Genomic DNA, 21,174 nt, shown 5'->3' on the forward strand with positions numbered 1-21,174 from the left:
AAACAAAGGCAGGGTTCGGGATCGAGCTAAGAATTGCGTCATAAGTTAGTTTTTGATGAGTGTATCCGATAATTACATGTGGCAAATTTATAACAGCGTGGTAAGAAACAAAATTCAGTCTTTCTTTAAACTATAATGAGGCAGACACCCGTTGTGAGCCATGATTTAAAGTGATTTTAATAAAAATAAGCGCTCTTTACATTAATTTTCTATCCAGACCATTTCACCCTCCATGCAATTCCTTACTTTTTTTCGGGATCATTTGCGGTCCAAAATAGGGATCATTTGCGGTCCTACGGAGCCCTGTTAGTGCCACCCGGGTGTGCGTATACTTTTTATTTACTTCTGGCGAGACTTTTTTACTTTGGGCGTGACTCTTGTTTTTATTTGTGTCAGTGGCGCGACTTTTTTTATTTGGCGCGACTTTTTCTGTTTGGCGCTACTTTTTTTATTTGGCGCGACTTTTTTTGTTTGGCGCGACTTTTTTATCTGGCGTGTCTTTTATGCCGGCGCCTGGCTACGGACCTTATGTATCCCTTATTATAGTGTAATAAATATTGTAAGCAATAATCCTATAAACCCTTGTACCTATATATCCCTTACAAAAAGTTAAAAAGCGTTTGTAATTGTGTCCGTATATTTCAAGTCGGGGTTTGTAGTAAAAGATGCTCTCTTCTGGACCGATGTTTTTGATAGTGTCGCTAAGGTAGTTAGGTAATCCAGTGTGCCCTACTGGGCATCCATATTCCATTATCGGACCGTCTAATAAATCAGCAAAAAACTGACATAATAACTTCGGTTTTGAAGCCTGACTTTCGGAGAATTAGTAAGATACACAAGCTTTTGGATGATTTTGTAGTTTTTTATCAATAACGCTCGAAACGTTGGCTTTCAAATTTTTCTATGGTGGTCAATATGAGATATCAACCCACTTGACAAACCCATTTCTGTACTACAGGACGAAACTAGGTGGTGGAAAGTAGTGGAACTACTTCCTGTGGCGTAACGAAGTCGAGCTGCCAATTACATTGTAGAGGAGAACGAGATCTTAAGTGGAATGGCAGTTGCCAACTACATAAATCACGCTTTTTCGGGGTATACTGAGGCATACAAGAGTACAGAGAGGTATACAAGGGTATAGAATGCAAGGGTATATAGAGCATACAAAGGTATATGGGCAGCATAGGAGTATATAAGGGTATACAAGTGTTTACAAGGGTATATAGGGGTTTACAAGGGTAGTCAAGGGTATGAAGAGGATGAGGTAAGCGAGCAGGCCCCCCCCCCCCCCCCCCTTCCACCCATACACCTGATTTGCCAGTTGTAATAACGGAAAGAAACTTTAGTTAAGCGCGGCATTGGGAACGAGAACTTAAACTAAAAATAGATTTTAAAAAACTATGATGGAGCAGGGGGATCCGTTCTCTCACCCCATCTTCTCTTGAGGGTATATAGAGGTATACAAGGGTATATAGGGATATACAAGGGTTTATAGGATTATTGCTTACAATATTTATTACACTATAATAAGGGATACATAAGGTCCCTAGCCAGGCGCCGGCATAAAAGACACGCCAGATAAAAAAGTCGCGCCAAACAAAAAAAGTCGCGCCAAATAAAAAAAGTAGCGCCAAACAGAAAAAGTCGCGCCAAATAAAAAAAGTCGCGCCAAATTAAGAAAAGTCGTGCCAAGTAAAAATAGTCGCGCCAAATAAAAAAAGTCGCGCCACTGACACAAATAAAAACAAGAGTCACGCCCAAAGTAAAAAAGTCTCGCCAGAAGTAAATAAAAAGTATACGCACACCCGGGTGGCACTAACAGGGCTCCGTACGGTCCAATATGAGGATCATTCGCGGTACAGTTTGGCAATAGTTTGCGGTACTGGGATCATTTGCAGACCCATACAGACCTCCTGGCGCATTCCAAGAAACCGCAAGTCAGTCGTAAGGATGGTTTTCAAGTCACTTATCTCTTGCTTGCATCGTTTCAACTTCCCGACTTTAATGACATGCAAAGTAAATTAAGTTGAGATTTTACTTTTAGGCCGTTAAACACGCAATTTCAACCACCTCGTTCCCAGGGTCTCTCTTCTCTGCCTCCATTGTCGTTCAATGGAAGCGGAGAAGAGAGACCCTGGGAACGAGGTTGACGCAGTTTTTGTTAAGTAAAACTTAGCTGCTCTTAAGTCTTACTTAACAGCCAATTTTTGGAAAAGTCCCATTTTCAGTTGACATTCTCAACTATCGAGTTTTTCACTTCTTTTTTAACTGCGACTCACTGTGGAGATTATTCCGAATCCCTCCCAATTCATTTGAGCTACAAAAGATCCACAAAGTTACACATCCTTGGCCTTGATCAGGCGATGCAGAATGGATCCAAATGCACCAATTAGGGCAGCCAGGAGCACATGAGTAGGAGCCTCCATATGCACTATATCCTTGAGACAACCTTTGCCCGTATCTTTCTATTTTTAGAACCAACCCTTCAGCAGGAGACTGATATTTACATTAATTTACATCAATTCGCACAATTTGCGTTCATTGTTTTTGCTATTTTTGTCTTCGTTAGACAATGAATTTATTCTGATTGGCTATTTTAAACAGCGCGCGCAGGAACGGATCAAAATATCTACACTGTGATTGGTCCATCAATTAAGGGGACGCTATTCCGGAGGGCTTTATAAGAAGCAACCCAAACGAACACTTGGTCAAAAAGCCGCTCTCACTCTCAGAGCACGCAACTGACGAAGGAATCCACAACGAATTCTTAAACCGGTCTTGCAACCTGATACAGCGTTCTCTGCAGCGAACCTATTAGTAACACCATAATCAATGTGAACGAGCATCTTTCCTAATCCTCCTATCGTCGCTTTGACAGGTCAAAAAGGAAAACAGCTTTCCTCCGGTTGCCGTCCGTGGCTCAAAAACGATTACAATCTTGGACAAAATAGATGAGAAATTTGTACCCCCCCCCTCTCCCCCCCCTCTCAAATCAAGGATGGGAAAATGGGGCGTTTTGGCTTTTGCGCGGCTTCATCCTTGATTTGGGGGGGGGGGGATGGGGGTTTGCTGTTCCATTTTATTCTGTCCAAGATTGTAGCTTGTGCTTTGATTAAGTAGGGAGTAGGGTGGAAAATAAGGAAAAGTTCTGCACTTTTTGAACCATTCAAAAGGGAGGTCGTGAAAAAAAGGAAAAAAATAATATAGAAAGGAAAGGGTTAGCGAAAATTTTGCTGATGTTATCGCCAAAAGTGTTTTAATATTTTTCGCTGCGCACACACGTGATATATTTTTCAACACTCGAAGAGAAATTTCGTATCTCCACACGCGGCCATGTAATATCCTCAATATATTAAGACAGGGAACAAACCATACACAAAAACAACGTAACTTGTTGGAAATATACAGGAAACAAAACTACTCAAAGGCTTGTCACGTTTTCGTTCATTGAATTTATATTTCAAGGAAATCGCCAATGTCTAAGATTTTTGCGGAATGACAGTAGCTATTTTGATTCTCTGTTGTAAATATTGTCCCAAAACGTCAAATCACGTTCCATTCCCAACCCCACCCCTCCCCCCCAAAAAAGTATGAAACGGCCTACACCTTTATTCAAAAATGGCTGCCATTTTAGGATTCTTTTGTTTCCATGCAAATTTGCCCTTATGGCCTCGCTTTCAAACGTAAAATTCAAAAGAATATTTAACCTTAAACGAGGCCATAAGGGCCAATTTACATGGAAGCAAATAACCTGCGATCAGGCGTACCTTTCCTTCGACATACTTTTTAGCGCCCTGTCTCAAGAAAAGTACGAGGAAACAAAAGAATACTAAAATGGCGGCCATTTTGGAATAAGGTGTATTTACATGCTCCTTACATGACCCGGTGGTTCTGAGCGGCAGGTTACAAAGTGACCACGCGACCGAGTTTGTTGAGTACGTTCAGGGAATTTCCAGTTCCTTGGCCCTTAATTATAACATTTTATTCTCAGGATCATGTACACACAATCAGATGAATACACAGAGGGGGAGGTACATTTCCTTTTTATCCAATTGTTAGGTTTGTCGCTGAAAAGGAAAGAATACCGTACTTGTATTTGTAACTGCATGAAACCTATTAAAAATGGAATATGGCTTTTTTCACTTTTAATTTTTTGTTTAATTTCCATTTTTTTTATTAGAACCTTAATCCTGATGAAGGATCATATACAGGAGAGTACGAGCCCCCAACACATGGTATTGTTTTTGTTTTTCGTTTGTAATGTGACAAGATAAAGATAATTAGATTAACATTTAGGATGAATGTTATTTAGGCCCAGGGTGCAGGGGTGGCGCAGTGGCACTCGCCTCTCACCGTGTGGCTCGGGTTCGATTCCCAGACTCAGCGTCATATGTGGTTTGAGTTTGTTGGTTCTCCACTCTGCATCAAGAGGTTTTCTCCGGGTACTCCAGTTTCCCCTCTACTATAAAACCAACAATGAAGGGGTAGTTTCTAAAGAAACTGTGGTGCTGCGTCGGTGGGGAAGTAGTATACAAAAATTTGGTTTATCAACGGAGTTGATAATGTAAATTGACCACCGTACAGAGATTCTAAAAGCTGACGTTTCGAGCGTTAGCCCTTCATCAGAGCGAATCGAGGGATTATGGGTTACGTGTAGTTTTTATAGTAGAGTAGGAGCTACGCTATTGGTGGTAACATGGCAACGTGAAAAGTAGGAATATATTAGTTAAATGAAAAGCGTTCGTTAATACCGTGAGGATTAAGGGTGCCGATTTGAAAGATGAATTTTTGTTCCAGATTCTTGCGGCTTTCCGTCGTACCTAGATGTAGGGAAAGGCCGCAGATAGCCATGTGTTTTTTGGAGTGGTTAGGCAGATTAAAATGGCGAGCGACTGGCTTAGATGCATCCTTGTCATTCTTCTCAACATCGCGAAGGTGTTCGCGGAATCGGTCACCTAGTCGTCTACCTGTCTCACCGATGTATAATTTATTGCATAACGTACAGGTTATGCAATAAATGACATTTGCGGAGGTACATGTGAAACGATCGGTGATCTTAACAGATCGCTTAGGTCCCGATATCTTGCTAGTGTTAACAATGAAAAGACAAGTTTTGCATCGTGAGCGCGCGCATTTGAAAGTGCCGGGTTGCTCGTTGGTTTTGAGCGCGCTTCTAACTAAAAAGTTGCCTACATTTTGGTCGCGTTTGAATGAAATAAGTGGAGGTTGCGAAAAGATTTTACCAGTCTCGGGATCATTTTGGAGTAATTTAAAATTACTAAGAATGATGCTTTTGACTGCGTGATTATGAGGATGGAAAGTGAGGGTGAATGGAATTCTGTCATTCTTATCTTTCTGTGACGTTTGTAGTGACGACTGTCGATCAAATTGTTGGGCGCAATGATGGCCCGCTTTGACCACAGAGACAGGATAGCCACGGTTTTCGAAGAACTGGCACATCTCCTCTGATTTGCTGGAAAAATCGGAGTCATCACTACATAGACGTCGAAGTCTAAGAAATTGAGAATAAGGAATGGAGTTCTTGACATGTGATGGATGTGACGATGAATACAACAAATAATTGTGTGAATCAGTAGGTTTGTAGTGCACACTAGTACATAGCACGTTGCCTCTAATAGAAACTTTGATATCTAGGAAAGCCAATGAAGTTTCCGAAATTTCCCAGGTATATTTAAGAGCCGGATGAAAAGAGTTGACGGAGGTTATAAATTGATCGAGTTCTTCTCTGCTGGATGAAATAGCGCCGATGCAGTCGTCGATGTAGCGGCCGTAGAGCTCAGGTTTGGGGCCGTTGTACTGATTAAAAAATTGGTGTTCAACATATCCTACAAAAAGATTGGCATAGCTAGGTCCCATTCTTGTGCCCATCGCTACACCATTAATTTGTTTGTAATAGTTGCCGGCGAATGAAAAACAGTTAAGCGTTAAAACCAGTTCGGCAAGGCGGAGGAGCGTTTCCGAGCTAGGTTCTTTGACAGTGCGTTGATCGAAAAAGTGTGTAAGTGCTTGAAGACCTTCGCTGTTAGGAATGACTGTGTATAGAGATGTAATGTCCATGGTGAAAATAAGTTTGTCTTGGCCGGAGAAATTGAAATCGCGGAAAATTTGTAGTGCGTGTGTACTGTCTTTAATGTATGCTGGCAAAGATTTGACGATAGGCGTCATAATCCTGTCTAGGTAGCTAGAAATGAGTTCGGTGGGGCAACTACAAGCAGAAACGATAGGTCGACCTGGGTTGTTGGGTTTGTGAATTTTAGGCAAGAAGTAAATGCACGAAGTTCTAGGGGTGTTGATGATGAGATTAGTGGCAGTGTCCGGTAATTCTTGATTAACTATAAGATTTTGAATGGTGTCTGACAAGTTTTTGATTGTTGGAAGTGAGATCTTTAGGGATTTTGGCATAAAACGAGGTATCCGAAAGTTGCCGCAAAGCTTCTTTTTGGTAAAGGTCGGACCGCCAAACAACTACCGCGCCGCCTTTGTCGGCCGATTTGACAACTATGTCGTTGCGTTTACTAAGATTTTTAAGCGCCGCCCACTCTTCCGAGGAAAGGTTGGAAAATTTAGTGTTGCGATTGAATTTAAGTTTGTGAATGTCGTGACGGCATTTTTTGGTGAAAAAATCTAAAGAGGCAAATTCTCCCTCTTGGGGAGTCCATTTGGATTTGCGAACTAGAAGTGTTTCAAAAATATCTTTATTAGAAGTGTCCGAATCATCCTCTTTGTCGTGAAAAAAGGCTTTTAACTGAACGCGGCGATCTGTTAAAAGCCTTTTTTCACGACAAAGAGGATGATTCGGACACTTCTAATAAAGATATTTTTGAAACACTTCTAGTTCGCAAATCCAAATGGACTCCCCAAGAGGGAGAATTTGCCTCTTTAGATTTTTTCACCAAAAAATGCCGTCACGACATTCACAAACTTAAATTCAATCGCAACACTAAATTTTCCAACCTTTCCTCGGAAGAGTGGGCGGCGCTTAAAAATCTTAGTAAACGCAACAACATAGTTGTCAAATCGGCCGACAAAGGCGGTGCGGTAGTTGTTTGGCGGTCCGACCTTTACCAAAAAGAAGCTTTGCGGCAACTTTCGGATACCTCGTTTTATGCCAATTTAATCCCTAAAGATCTCACTTCCAACAATCAAAAACTTGTCAAAGACACCATTCAAAATCTTATAGTTAATCAAGAATTACCGGACACTGCCACTAATCTCATCATCAACACCCCTAGAACTTCGTGCATTTACTTCTTGCCTAAAATTCACAAACCCAACAACCCAGGTCGACCTATCGTTCCTGCTTGTAGTTGCCCCACCGAACTCATTTCTAGCTACCTAGACAGGATTATGACGCCTATCGTCAAATCTTTGCCAGCATACATTAAAGACAGTACACACGCACTACAAATTTTCCGCGATTTCAATTTCTCCGGCCAAGACAAACTTATTTTCACCATGGACATTACATCTCTATACACAGTCATTCCTAACAGCGAAGGTCTTCAAGCACTTAAACACTTTTTCGATCAACGCACTGTCAAATAACCTAGCTCGGAAACGCTCCTCCGCCTTGCCGAACTAGTTTTAACGCTTAACTGTTTTTCATTCGCCGGCAACTATTACAAACAAATTAATGGTGTAGCGATGGGCACAAGAATGGGACCTAGCTATGCCAATCTTTTTGTAGGATATGTTGAACACCAATTTTTTAATCAGTACAACGGCCCCAAACCTGAGCTCTACGGCCGCTACATCGACGACTGCATCGGCGCTATTTCATCCAGCAGAGAAGAACTCGATCAATTTATAACCTCCGTCAACTCTTTTCATCCGGCTCTTAAATATACCTGGGAAATTTCGGAAACTTCATTGGCTTTCCTAGATATCAAAGTTTCTATTAGAGGCAACGTGCTATGTACTAGTGTGCACTACAAACCTACTGATTCACACAATTATTTGTTGTATTCATCGTCACATCCATCACATGTCAAGAACTCCATTCCTTATTCTCAATTTCTTAGACTTCGACGTCTATGTAGTGATGACTCCGATTTTTCCAGCAAATCAGAGGAGATGTGCCAGTTCTTCGAAAAACGTGGCTATCCTGTCTCTGTGGTCAAAGCGGGCCATCATCGCGCCCAACAATTTGATCGACAGTCGTCACTACAAACGTCACAGAAAGATAAGAATGACAGAATTCCATTCACCCTCACTTTCCATCCTCATAATCACGCAGTCAAAAGCATCATTCTTAGTAATTTTAAATTACTCCAAAATGATCCCGAGACTGGTAAAATCTTTTCGCAACCTCCACTTATTTCATTCAAATGCGACCAAAATGTAGGCAACTTTTTAGTTAGAAGCGCGCTCAAAACCAACGAGCAACCCGGCACTTTCAAATGCGCGCGCTCACGATGCAAAACTTGTCTTTTCATTGTTAACACTAGCAAGATATCGGGACCTAAGCGATCTGTTAAGATCACCGATCGTTTCACATGTACCTCCGCAAATGTCATTTATTGCATAACCTGTACGTTATGCAATAAATTATACATCGGTGAGACAGGTAGACGACTAGGTGACCGATTCCGCGAACACCTTCGCGATGTTGAGAAGAATGACAAGGATGCATCTAAGCCAGTCGCTCGCCATTTTAATCTGCCTAACCACTCCAAAAAACACATGGCTATCTGCGGCCTTTCCCTACATCTAGGTACGACGGAAAGCCGCAAGAATCTGGAACAAAAATTCATCTTTCAAATCGGCACCCTTAATCCTCACGGTATTAACGAACGCTTTTCATTTAACTAATATATTCCTACTTTTCACGTTGCCATGTTACCACCAATAGCGTAGCTCCTACTCTACTATAAAAACTACACGTAACCCATAATCCCTCGATTCGCTCTGACGAAGGGCTAACGCTCGAAACGTCAGCTTTTAGAATCTCTGTACGGTGGTCAATTTACATTATCAACTCCGTTGATAAACCAAATTTTTGTATAAAACCAACATTTGACTTCATTTGCGTTAATTCTTAATCTCAGTTTCCAGTGTCCCCAATCGGCCATTTCCAAGTTCATGTCGGCCTCCTCATCAAAGTGAGTCTAAGTGCGAAGTGTTTCTTATGCAAATTAGTTTTTTCATTTATATGCAAAGTCGTACTAATAATTATTACCATCACAAAAACTTTGCACTTAGACTTGCTTTGAAGAGGTAGCAGACATGAACTTTTTAGATTTTTAGCGGTTTTTGGCTGGCTATTTCCCGACTTATCTCGCTTCTATCGTTCCAAAATAATTTGAACATATTGACTTAATTGACCTTGAAAAAATTCGAAAAGAAGATGTTTAAGCTTCAAGTCTTTGAGGTTTGAACAGAAGGTGTTTTTTTGACTAGTGAATGGCGATGTACTGGTATCTTTCTTATGAAGGATTTCAATTCATTCATAATAAAATTATTGTTCAAATCTAAGATTGGTTTATGATTAGGGTTAAACCTTAAAAAGTATTTCTCTGGGAAAGAAGAACTATTCTGTATCATGTGAGTCCATACTAATCATTAACGAGGAACCATAGGACGTTAGAAATAAATTTATTTTAAAAATCATACATGTATTTGTGCATGGGAAAATAAAATCAGAGAAAAAGAATTTGGATTCTCCTGCCCTCATTTTAAAGCATCATATTTATTATAATTTCTTGTGTCAAGGTACACACAGAATGGATAATTATTATTTACAATGCATTTGTATTATGTTTGGACATTTCTAGCTGGGACGGCTTATGGACACGAGTCTGGAGGAGATCCTATTACATACACTTACAGTTTTCCTGAGGAAATCAGAAGATTTATTCATTTCTTTCATCAGCACATCACTGAACAGGTACAGTGTACAGGAACAGGTACAGTGTAGCCAAGCCCTGGTGAAAATCCTTAAAGGATCTTTGAAGATCTTCAAAGATCTTCAAAGACCTGACAAAGATCTTTAAAGATGAAGATCTTCACAGGATCCTTGAAGGATCTTTAAAGGATCTTCAAAGATTTTCTAACATTGAGGACTCTTGGGATACTTCATCAAGATCCTTGAGGAAATTATCAGGATCTTGCAAAGAGTTTACCAAGATCCACACACAAAATCTTGGAAAGATCCTCAAAAGGATCCTTGAAGATCCTCAAAGAGTGCCCGAGGATCTTACAAGGATCTTAAAAGGATCCTTGAAAGGATCTTAATAAAATCTTTGACAGGATCCTTAAAGATCATGCTAGGATCTTTTGAGGATCTTTGAAGGATCCTTATAGTGATCTTGAAAGAAACCTTAAAAGGATCCTCAAAAGATCCTCAAGGATTGTATGAGGATCCTTTAAGGATCCTAAAAGAATCTTCAGAGGTATCTTGAAAAGATCTTTATCAGGATCCTTAAAGATCCTATGAGGATCCTTCAAGGATCTTAAAGGGATCCTTAAAGTGATCTTGAAAGGATCTTTGTTACAATCCTTGAAAGATCCTATGAGGATCCTTCAAGGATCTTAAAAGGATCCTTATAGTAATCTTGAAAGGAACTTTATTAGGATCCTTGAAAGATCCTATGAGGATCCTTCACGGATCTTAAAAGGAACCATAAAGTGATCTTGTAGGGATCTCCGTTAGGATCCTTGAAAGATCCTATGAAGATCTTTCAAGGATCTAAAAAGGATCTTTAGAGTGATCTTGATCCTTCAAGGATAAGGATCTTATAAGGACCTTTTTAGGAGTGAAGTGTATAAAATCCCTTAAGATCCTATGAGGTATTACGTACATGTACCCTGAAGCATCGTTAAGGAACCAAACTTTGAACATAAAAATAATCACGCTGTACACGAATCAATTAAAAAGAAAACGTTTATTCTGATGTAATCCATTGATTGTCGGAAATATCAGTAACAGATTACCTTGTTTGATGAACTCGTAATAGCTGCAGGCCGGGCCAGAAGCAATATGAAACAATATACTCTCGAAATATCAAAGAATTCGTGTCAGCACGTAATCCTTTTAAAAAATACCAGGGCCAAAATACAGAATTCAGGGTCACATCTAGAGACTCTAGTGACGAATCGGCTCGATCAGTATCTTTTCACATTCCTTTAAGGGTTAATTCTGCTATGATTTGTGCTCACTTTTTCTTTAAAGTACACTCCGATGAATCGGAGGGTTGTAATCCTCCGCCATCTTGGATAAAACGCGAGAGATAAGACTGGAAACTAGTGAGCCATTTCCCTTTTGGTCAGCAGTCACCAACGATTGCTCCTCTTACAGTTCGGCGGTTTTTTTCTAAGTTTGAATCAACGAGCATAAATCTTATGATTCATGATTGTTTTGCCCTTTAAATACTGATTCAAAACGAGGAAATGCATACAGCAATCCAAGTACAAAGGTAGGCGCTAATTATAAGCAGATAATGTTTGAGTTGATGACTTATTGTCCTCAAAAATGACGATAGACTAAACCGGCTAACTCAACCAATTCAAATCTCTCGGGGTTATAATTCTTTGTGTGTTTAATTTGCATGGCAATGAAGCATTCACATTTAAAATGATATGGTAATACTGGAACAAAACGTTTCATTTCGAAAAGATTTTAATTGCGTACAACATTGAGTTAGCCGAAATTCGAACTTTTCAAACTTCAATTCCCAAATAATTGGACATGTACAGGCAAGGATTATAATTCGGCTTACTTGCTCTAATCCTGTAAAAAATAGGTGAACCTTTAACGAGATTACTTACTAGTAATAAGGTTTACATCAAAAGAGTGGTTGTTGCAAATTATATGATTGGCAAAGGATCCCTTCGATTCTCTGTAAATGCTACGTGTCTGAGGTTCATAGCAATTTACAAATTAAAGGTTAGGTGACGCACATTTATTTCCACTTCCACGGCATGACTTGCGAGTACATGTGGAATTCATGATAATCAATATGAGTAATTTGCCCTTATGGCTTTGTTTTTCTTTCAGGATGCATAACTGCAAAATATTCAGAAAAAGTTCTCAAAAAGCAGCCTCAGCCGACAATAGCACCATATACTGAGTGAAGAAAACAATTAGTAATAAAAAGATAGATAAAATGAAATAAATACAAATGTGTTAGGTAAAATCAAACGTTATTGTTGTAGTACATGTACTTGTACTTGTAATTTTCTCTTTCGCTGTTTTTCTAGGCTACAATTTAAGGTTTTTGTCTTATTTTTAAGAAACATTTTCTCAATAAAAATGGCTGTTTGTGAAAATATTTTAAATACTCCCAGCCATATCTTCGATATTAATGAGTACTTGATAAAAACTGTATGAGTATCTATATTTTATCTCTATTGTTTCTATGATTATTAATATACATTCAAGTCATATTATAGGTAATTTTGAGAAATTGGTTTACTGTATGCAGCTAGACTTTTAATTGATGGATAACCATGCATGTGACCAAATAACTCCAAAAGCTACTATGATTGTCAGTTGAATAAGATGTGAGCAAAGTTGTCACAGAGTTTCAATGTTAAAACAACAATGTTGTCAAAGGCAACTTGATCCACATCAAGTCTGTGAAAAACAATAGTCAGTGCATCATTTGTTCAGGTTTGTTAGATTTTTATTGTATTCTTCCCATCCCTTTGACCCAGGAGTTAGTGCCAATTTTGGATAACAAGCCAGGGTGATAAGCCTTACCAAACTTCACTTGCATCTTACTCAAGTGAGAATCGTAGTGTGTGGCTGTTTTTCATTCAGTTCAATAAAGAATGCTAGCAAATAAAGTCGGATATTGATTTCCCATGATTCATCATTGTTATTTTACCTCAATCATACTTAGCATTATAACATAAATAGTTTACAGACAAATGAAGCATTTTATGTATTGGAAGTTTCTCTTTTACAGAAAGAAAGCTCCTTTTTCCAGGTTAAATAAAAGAATTTGTACATCAAACTGCAGTCTAATAAGTGCAATTCAGGGTGAGAAGGTGGACAATAAAATTAATAATCTTGGCTTAGTTCCTGTAAAGTCCTAAATGATATTTAAACATAAACATCCTCAAGGATCTTGCAAATGATCTTGGCGAGGGTTTTTGAAGATCCTCAAGGATCTTGCACCAGCTCTTTGAAGATCCTTAAGGATCTTGGATATGGTTTTTGAAGATCCCCAAGGATCTTTGGTTGGTTCCTTCAACATCCTCAAGGATCTTTGATGATCTTCAAAGATCTTGGTCAGGATCTTTAAAAATCCTTGAGGATCTTTCACAGGATCTTGGACAGGATCTTCGAAGATCCTCAAGGATCTTGGACAGGATCTTCGAAGATCCTCAAGGATCCTTGAAGATCTTGGCAAGGATCTTTGAGGATCTTGGCAAGAAAGGCTAAGATCTTTAAGGATCTTTAAGGATCCTAGGTAGGATCCTTGAGGATTTGAGAAAAGATCCTTAGAAAGATCCTCAAAAAGATCTTTGAGGAGTCTTTAAGGATCTTCAAAGATCCTTCAAAGATTTTCACCAGGGAAGTCCTTATGATGGTTTAATAGACCTTATTCAGAAATGGCGGTCAATTTATAATTCTTTTGTTGAAGTGCAAAATTAATTAGCCTACCAAGCCTCGATACCATACAGTGAATTGAAAAGAATTCTTGCTTTAAAATGAGGCTTGATAGGCTAATTTGCACATGGACAAAAGAATTATAAATGTGACCGCCATTTATGAATAAGGTCTATATGCTGCCTTCATCACAGGTGGAAAAAGGTTACAGAATTTTTAGTGCTTGTTGGCAGATGCACGGCAAGTTTAATCCTTTACCATGTATCGTCAGATTACAATAACTCCTAAATTTTACAGAGGTAACATCCTCCAAAGAGTATGTCATAAGTATAACAAATAAATTCCTTATGCTTTGCCCATCCATCAAGATGGTGGTTTAAACCGAGATAAGATCTCTGTTTCTTGGTTTGATCACCACCTTGTTCCCATGGTCTCTTTGTCAATGAGGAGAGAGACCCTGGTTAGGGCTGATCACGTGGCTCTCCTCAACAAACATTTTCTTACTTGGGTAGATTCTTCGTTATATTTTCACCCCCAACTGTGGGAAAGCATAATTTTTTGACAAGGCATTTTTTCAAAAAATAAACTTTACTTTGCAACGCAAGTTTCAAAAAGTTCAAAACAGCTGATGTTATATTCCGACAGGAGATTCACAAAATGTCGAGCAGTGATTGAAGTTCGCAAAAAAGGTTTCATTAGTAGGTTAAGTTACTTCTTTTGAACATACAGTACACTATCATAAAAAATACACCACACACTACATTTGCTTGATTAAATCTTTCTTTTATTTCACTGCCGCTAAAAATATACCTCATAATTTGGGTTATAAATTAAACACTAAAGGCCAGTGTGCAGTTGCAATACTTAATTATTAATAGCAGCGACAATTTACACAAAGTTGGTGAAATAAAAATAAGTCAAAACTGTCTACTCGTTGTACAAGCTTGCGACTTAGGAACCACTTTGTTTAACATTTGAAAGGAAAACGAAAATCAAAGAGCAAAATAAAATACCTGCACAGGTAGTTTGAGGTTGATATGTGGCATAAACCTACTAATATGACACCGGTTGATTGATCAACAAACATGTTTGTCTCCCACTAGACGTTTTGCTTGTTTTCTTTCACGACAAAACTTTCTTTTCTTTAAAGGTGTCACAAACTATTAGTATCCTTTGCTATTACTCAATTATAGTGTTGTTTCATTTAAGACAAAACTCAAAACATTTTTATTTAGGAAATTTTTCTATTGATTTTCATGCTTAAGTTTTATTTGGAGATATGGAGCAAAATTGTGATGTGGTTGAACCAACATCCATTCCCTCGATCATTCACCATTTTCAGCGGTTTTTTACGCATACGTATTGGGGGCTCTTTGTTTTGTACAACTTCATCGCAGTGATTGTCCCTACTTTACCAGAGTTACAAATGATGCAAATTAATTATTTTGCTACTATAACTGCGGCTAAATTTTCATACCTTGTATCTTTTTTAAAAATTTCGAGCCTAGGGTATGTTATGAAAACAGTTTAACTAGAGTCCAGGCTCATTCCCGAAAAATGAGTGGAAACTGCTTACAAACTTTCATCGTGCGAACGAAATGGCATGTTTTGTTCAATGTTCAAGAAAATAAGCGTTTCAAAATAGTCAATCTTTGGCTTTTGTGTTTGTGAGGGTGGTAAGCAGCTGCTTTATTACTAATATCAGGCATTTCTTCAGTTTTATGCGGAAAATATTGTAATTATGCGGAGGATGCGAATTTTAGGGAATTATGCGGATCCGCATCGCCGCATCCTGTCAGCTGCCATGAGTTTAACGTATAATGTGTCGAATAGGCTATTTTTCTTATCATGATGTAAAGCGCATTGGGATATAGAAATGCGCTTAATAAGAACCTATTATTATTATTATTATTATTATTATTATTATTATTAATTTGACTACTCACTTGTGCTTGACCTACTCACAGGCATACAAAAATTTGAACGACATGATCAATTTGACAACAACTTTTTGCCTTTCAGGTAGAATTCCATGTGCCGTACATGCAAGACCTTGTCATGAAATGTTTTGTCAATGGTTGTCTGGCCACAAAATCAAATGCGTTGTGATTCCCTTCCTCGGCCAATGATGACACAAGGCCTACACTGCCACCCCTCCCCAAACACACATTTAAAAAATCTCCCAGATTTTGGGAAACATGTGACCAGGCCCAAACAGGGTCTCTTCTCGACAACAGTGGAGACCCTGATAACAAGGTTGGGTTTGATCATATCATATCGTCACAAATGATGGCAAGCCATAGATACAGTCATAGGGGAAGGGGCGCAATCATCACAACCAAGGGGTTTGTGCTAGAAGCTCAGGGAGGGTTTAGTATCAGGCAACAAGCCATACTGTAGCTGTAAACAATGTTCTTTCCAAAATTTGTAATCAGTGATTTGTTACACTAATGTCTTTTGTTCAACAGAAACTCTATGAAATACAGTCCATTTATGAAACAGGGTACGTTTTTAATAGATTTATTTATTGATGTAAGTCAATATTCATACAAGAGTGTTCAGTATAGCCTAGCTAGTTTAAATGGCATCCTGATGTAAAATAATGAACTCAAGCAGTTCACTGCGAATATATACATGTAAAATAATACTAATAGTATTGGATGTAAAGTATACATATAAAAAAGAAATAAATTCTCTCCCTTTTTATCCTCCTTTTCTTAACATTGAAATCCTGTCTTAAAATGGAATTTAAAGTGCCACTATAATCATAAAAATAATCACTTCATTTTTTGCTTCAGATTTGAAGGTGTGTTCACTTTACACCTGACTGGCAAATTTTGAGCTTTGATTTTTATCCGAAGGCTGTTTATTTTGAGTGAAGGTTTTGGATTTCATAGTCTAGGGAAAGTGACGTCATTTACTCACTAGCTTCATAAAATTTCAAGGTGTAAATGCAGCTTTTTACATATGCAAAACATGAGTTTAAAAGATTACATGTAGTCTGAAAGTCCCCAACTCCCATGCAACATATTAATTCAGAGGGTCTTTGACACCATTAATTTTTCTCCTCAATCCAGCTCTCTCTTGTTTTCACGTGTAATTGAAATGCAAATCTTTGATTACCAACTTATATACAGCATACTAAAAAATGTATTACTCACTTGTTGAAATATTATTTCCCAGTTTCAACAAATTAACAGAGAGGCACTTTGAAAAATCCCCCTGGCCAGATGCTGACCATGTGGCTCCTATTGTGGATGGAGGTAAGCTGATTTTCTTCTGCACAGTATTACCACATTATATTATGACCAAAAATTAAGTATAAGTAAGGTAAGTTTGGGGGGCATGAGATGTTATCTATATCCTCCTCGTGGCACATAGGGCCTTTACAGTGGTCTTTCACTGTTCTGTCTGCTGCAATAATCTTCCTTTCCTCCCATGATCTCCACTCTGCATCTTTACATTCTTTTCAACTGTTCTGATTCACGCCATTTTGTCTTCGCCCTTCCCTGTCTTCTTTTCCCTTCCGGGGCCCAACTTAACTTCACCTAACGTTGGCTCACTGACTGCAATCTCCTCAATTATTTTATTGAACTCAAATCCTCAGTCTTCGATCTTCACTACAGTATTTATCTGGTTTTCTGGTTCTTCTCTTTTAAGCACTTCTTTAAAGTGCTCTGTCCATCTTGACTGCACTTCATATTTTCCAATTAAGAGGTTTCCATTTTTGTCTAACACTACTGTGCTTTGCCTTGGTCTTTTATTGCACAATGTCTTAGTGAGCCCCTAAAGTGTCTTCATGTGCTGGTTCTTGCAGCCTTCTCTGCCTCACCTGTAATATTGTCCATCCATTTTCTTTTATGCACCTTTATGCTCCTATTCATTTCCCCATCCTTTCTTAAATATTCTGCCCTAAGATTTCTCTTAACCCAGCTTTTGGAGCGTGTACTCAAGATCTTCTTATTAATGCCCTCTCTTTGATATACGAGGTCCCATGACACCTTGCTGATCCATGGCTTTTTCTTCTTTTGAGGTCTTCGTAATACTGTTTCTGCTGCTTCTATGTATGCCTTCTTCATCACCCGAAAGTCTCTGTCCACTTCTTCCTCTTGTTCAATTTGGTTTTTGATTCTGTAGAGCCTCATACCTATTGCTTAGGATTATGTTAAATGCCTTTAGCACCAGTCCTTCTCATTTCCAACTTATATATATACTTATATATTATACTTCACTCTACATTCAACTTTTTCTTTCCGTGCCTTTCTCAACATGAGCTTAATTTTTGGGGGGCGTGAGAGCAGGGCTCGAAATTAACGAAAAAATCCAGTCGCACTTTGCGACAAGATACGAAAATCTAGTCGCAATTTTGCAAATTTTAGTCGCAAAATCGCCTCGCTGCATTGTTTTGTCAGTGAGCGGTTTAGCAAAAAAATATGAGCCCGCAATACTTGTGTGTAAAGAAACTGCTGAAAATGGAAAATGGTGAATGATCGAAGGAATGGACGTAACATCGCTGCTAATATTACTCTACAATTACGCTATCTTCGGAGAAAATTCACCGCAAGAAACAAAATAATTTTGTCATTTAATTATTTATTTTAGCAAAAGTAGCAGCAAAGTGGCAACTGCTAACCCTGTTGTTTCGAAAGAGCGAAGGTGACAACAAGTCGCAAATTTGCGACTTCTCCAGATATTTTGGTCACAAAGGGAAAAATTTAGTCGCAAATGCAACTGTATTGGTCGCAATTTCGAGCCCTGGAGAGAAGCATGTTATTGGTTACACATAATTAAGACCCATGGGTACAAGTCTTAATTATACATGCTTTTGCTATTGAGACTTGATTTTTGGTCTGTTATAATTAATGATTATTGTTTTAATTATTTTGATAATGAAAATAATACATGTATGACAGATCTTCTCTTGAGTTGTGTGAAATAATGAATGTTATTGAAATTATTCATCTTATTTTGTAATTGATGTTTCTGTACACTGTAGGTTACCTAGTAAATAATTGTTCTGAATGTGTGCTTTCCTAAGATAATACAAGTAAATTTTATTATTCTTACAACTTTCAGATCCTGTGTTTTTGATCCTTTACAAAGAATTGTACTATAGGCACATCTACAACAAGCTTAAGGTATTACTGAACAATCTTGTTTCTACATAATTAGCTGTTTACTATAGGAACAATGCAAAGTAAAATTAATCTTGAAAACAGTCAGGTCATGTGAAAAAATCTTGGGGCCAGTTACAAATTGTGATTGAAAGAGGTCAAACCACAGTTTTCAACATTATTAATTGATTACCTTTAGAACTTCCACAAGTTAGTTTTTACATGCACCCCCTTAAAGAGGGTTAATTGATGCTTTTCTCTGTTGCTCTCGCCTTGTCAAAACAGTTACTGTTTTTGACAATGAAATGCCATTAAAGGATTGGGCTATTTTTCCGAGTTGGCATAAAGCATTAGCTAAACTATAATATTTTACTGTTCTTTAAGATTAAATGATGTAAATTATTGAGTGAAGATTTAAAACCACTGTAACAATACCACATTGTGACATTGTGTGACATTCTTCAGTGTGGTTTAGTGGTCATCAACCGTGCCTCCCACCTCTGTGACCCGGGTTCACTTCTGGCTCGGGTCATATGTGGACTGAGTTTCAGTCGATCTCCAATCTGACTCCAAATTTTCTTAAACGTTCTTTCTCTTATCAAGGTGCAATGGCTTGGAACCAATTATCAAATCAAATATGTGAGATAAGGGATCTTGCAAGCTTTAAATGTGCGATCTCTTAGGACACATTTTACATGGCTACCTAGGACACATTTTTGCATGGCTTGTTTCGTATCATTATATAGTAAATTATGATTGTTACTAATTATTACTATTGTTTAAATTTCCTTGACATTAAACAATTTTTAGCATTAAGTTATACCTAGTTTATTAGTCATTTTTCACATTGTAATTCTTACACGGCATGTCTGAAAACCAGCTTGCTGAGCCATTTACCGTGTTTTAAATAAAGTTGATTGATTGAATCACCATCCTATTATTAAATTATTATTATCATTATTCGTGCTATTATCATTAATATTATTGTAATCATCATCATGATCATCATTATTATTATTATTATTATTATTAAATGTTAATAAAGTTCCTTAATTAATTTGGCATTATTCTTATCAAATTGACCAAATTGAAACATCAAAATTGTCCGTCTTGACTTGATGTTTATAATTTCTATATTTTAACGCACATTGTTGTTATTGTTGCTGTTATTTTTGGTTATCTTCATTAATTTTTTGTTTGACTTTTCAGCCAACACTGGACCATCGTTTTGAATCTTATTTCAACTATTGTGACCTGTTCAACTATATTTTAAGTATGTACACCGTGTGTTGCTGTTTTTACTTGAAAAGGAAAACATCGTATTTTTAACTAGCTACCATAAATCCAGCACGTCTAGGAGGGGGGGGGGTGGGGGGGAAGACTTAATAGAGAAGGGGTGTATTTGAGAGTGGGGTGGGCTTATTTATAATTTAGTGAAACATATTTTCTTCAGCAAAAAGAAAGAAAGAAAGAGACTAGAGTTATCATGGTTCCCTACTTCCTGTTTTTGACCAGGGCAATGACTACAGGTGTAGTAATTTATAATGGTTTTGAGTAATATTGTACACATTGTAGATGTTATTTGCAACATTTTTATTCACTTGCCAGAAGCAAAATCCCAACTTCCAGCTCATGATTAAATCATACCAAATCCGTCCACATGAAGTGTTACTGTTGTGATTACCAGTAATTAATACAGTCCATCGTCAATATTGATTTCGTTATGAAGAATAAGGGGGAGGATAGGATGGGGGGGAGGGGGGGCTTACCGGTAATGAATTTCTTCTTCTGAAAGGGAGGGGGGCTTAATGCTTAATGGAGTATTGACGTTAATAAAAAGGATTCCAAAAGGAGAGGAAAGTAAAGGGAACATTAATATCATTTTTTTAGGCATCAAAATACCTTGCAGCTACGGTAACAGCACATTACATACAATTTGTCTATTACATCATAAACTGGCCCAGATATTTTTAAATTTCTGTCCTATGTGCGAATAATTTCTCATGAATGATGCATTGTTCAACATCATAATTATTTTCTCTTCAGACACAGATGAGCCAGTTCCTCTTAGCCTTCCTAATCAGTGGCTGTGGGACATTATTGACGAGTTTATTTACCAAGTAAGTCCTAGTCTTAACTAATTCAAACTCATTGATTTTTGTTGCTTCCAGTAATAATAATTTCATGACTGTACTATATATAATTTGTACATGTATATTATTTAAAATTAATTTTTCTGACCCCTTTTAAACAGTCATGTGTTAGTGTTATCCATGATAAGACCAACAGCTTAAGCTAATTAAAAATAATATTGTGGTTCCATGGTAATAATCCATAATGTGTTCAGGATAATAATGTTAATAATTGCCATCTTATTCTTACATGACATGTACATGTACAATGTTTTCGACACACTGAAAGGAGTTCTTAGGAAGTGTATTGTGTGAGAGATCTTGCCATGGGTTCTAGGTCAGTGTGAGTTCT

The 21,174-nt window shown here is 37.9% G+C and overlaps 1 protein-coding gene across 1 annotated transcript in view; it reads left to right on the forward strand.

The window, feature by feature from the left end:
• The first annotated feature begins 3,879 nt into the window (after positions 1–3,879).
• Positions 3,880–21,174, forward strand: part of LOC138058950 (eukaryotic translation initiation factor 3 subunit L-like) — a 46,157-nt gene continuing 28,862 nt past the window's right edge. Inside the window, exons 1-8 of the mRNA XM_068904417.1 lie at positions 3,880–4,031; positions 4,181–4,235; positions 9,795–9,907; positions 16,045–16,079; positions 16,760–16,839; positions 18,653–18,714; positions 19,900–19,963; positions 20,737–20,810. Coding sequence (XP_068760518.1) covers positions 3,996–4,031; positions 4,181–4,235; positions 9,795–9,907; positions 16,045–16,079; positions 16,760–16,839; positions 18,653–18,714; positions 19,900–19,963; positions 20,737–20,810 — 519 coding nt within the window. The 5' untranslated portion in view covers positions 3,880–3,995. The remainder of the gene's footprint in view (positions 4,032–4,180; positions 4,236–9,794; positions 9,908–16,044; positions 16,080–16,759; positions 16,840–18,652; positions 18,715–19,899; positions 19,964–20,736; positions 20,811–21,174) is intronic.

This window comes from Montipora capricornis, chromosome 8, assembly GCF_036669925.1.
Source record: "Montipora capricornis isolate CH-2021 chromosome 8, ASM3666992v2, whole genome shotgun sequence".
Taxonomy (NCBI): Eukaryota; Metazoa; Cnidaria; class Anthozoa; order Scleractinia; family Acroporidae; genus Montipora; species Montipora capricornis.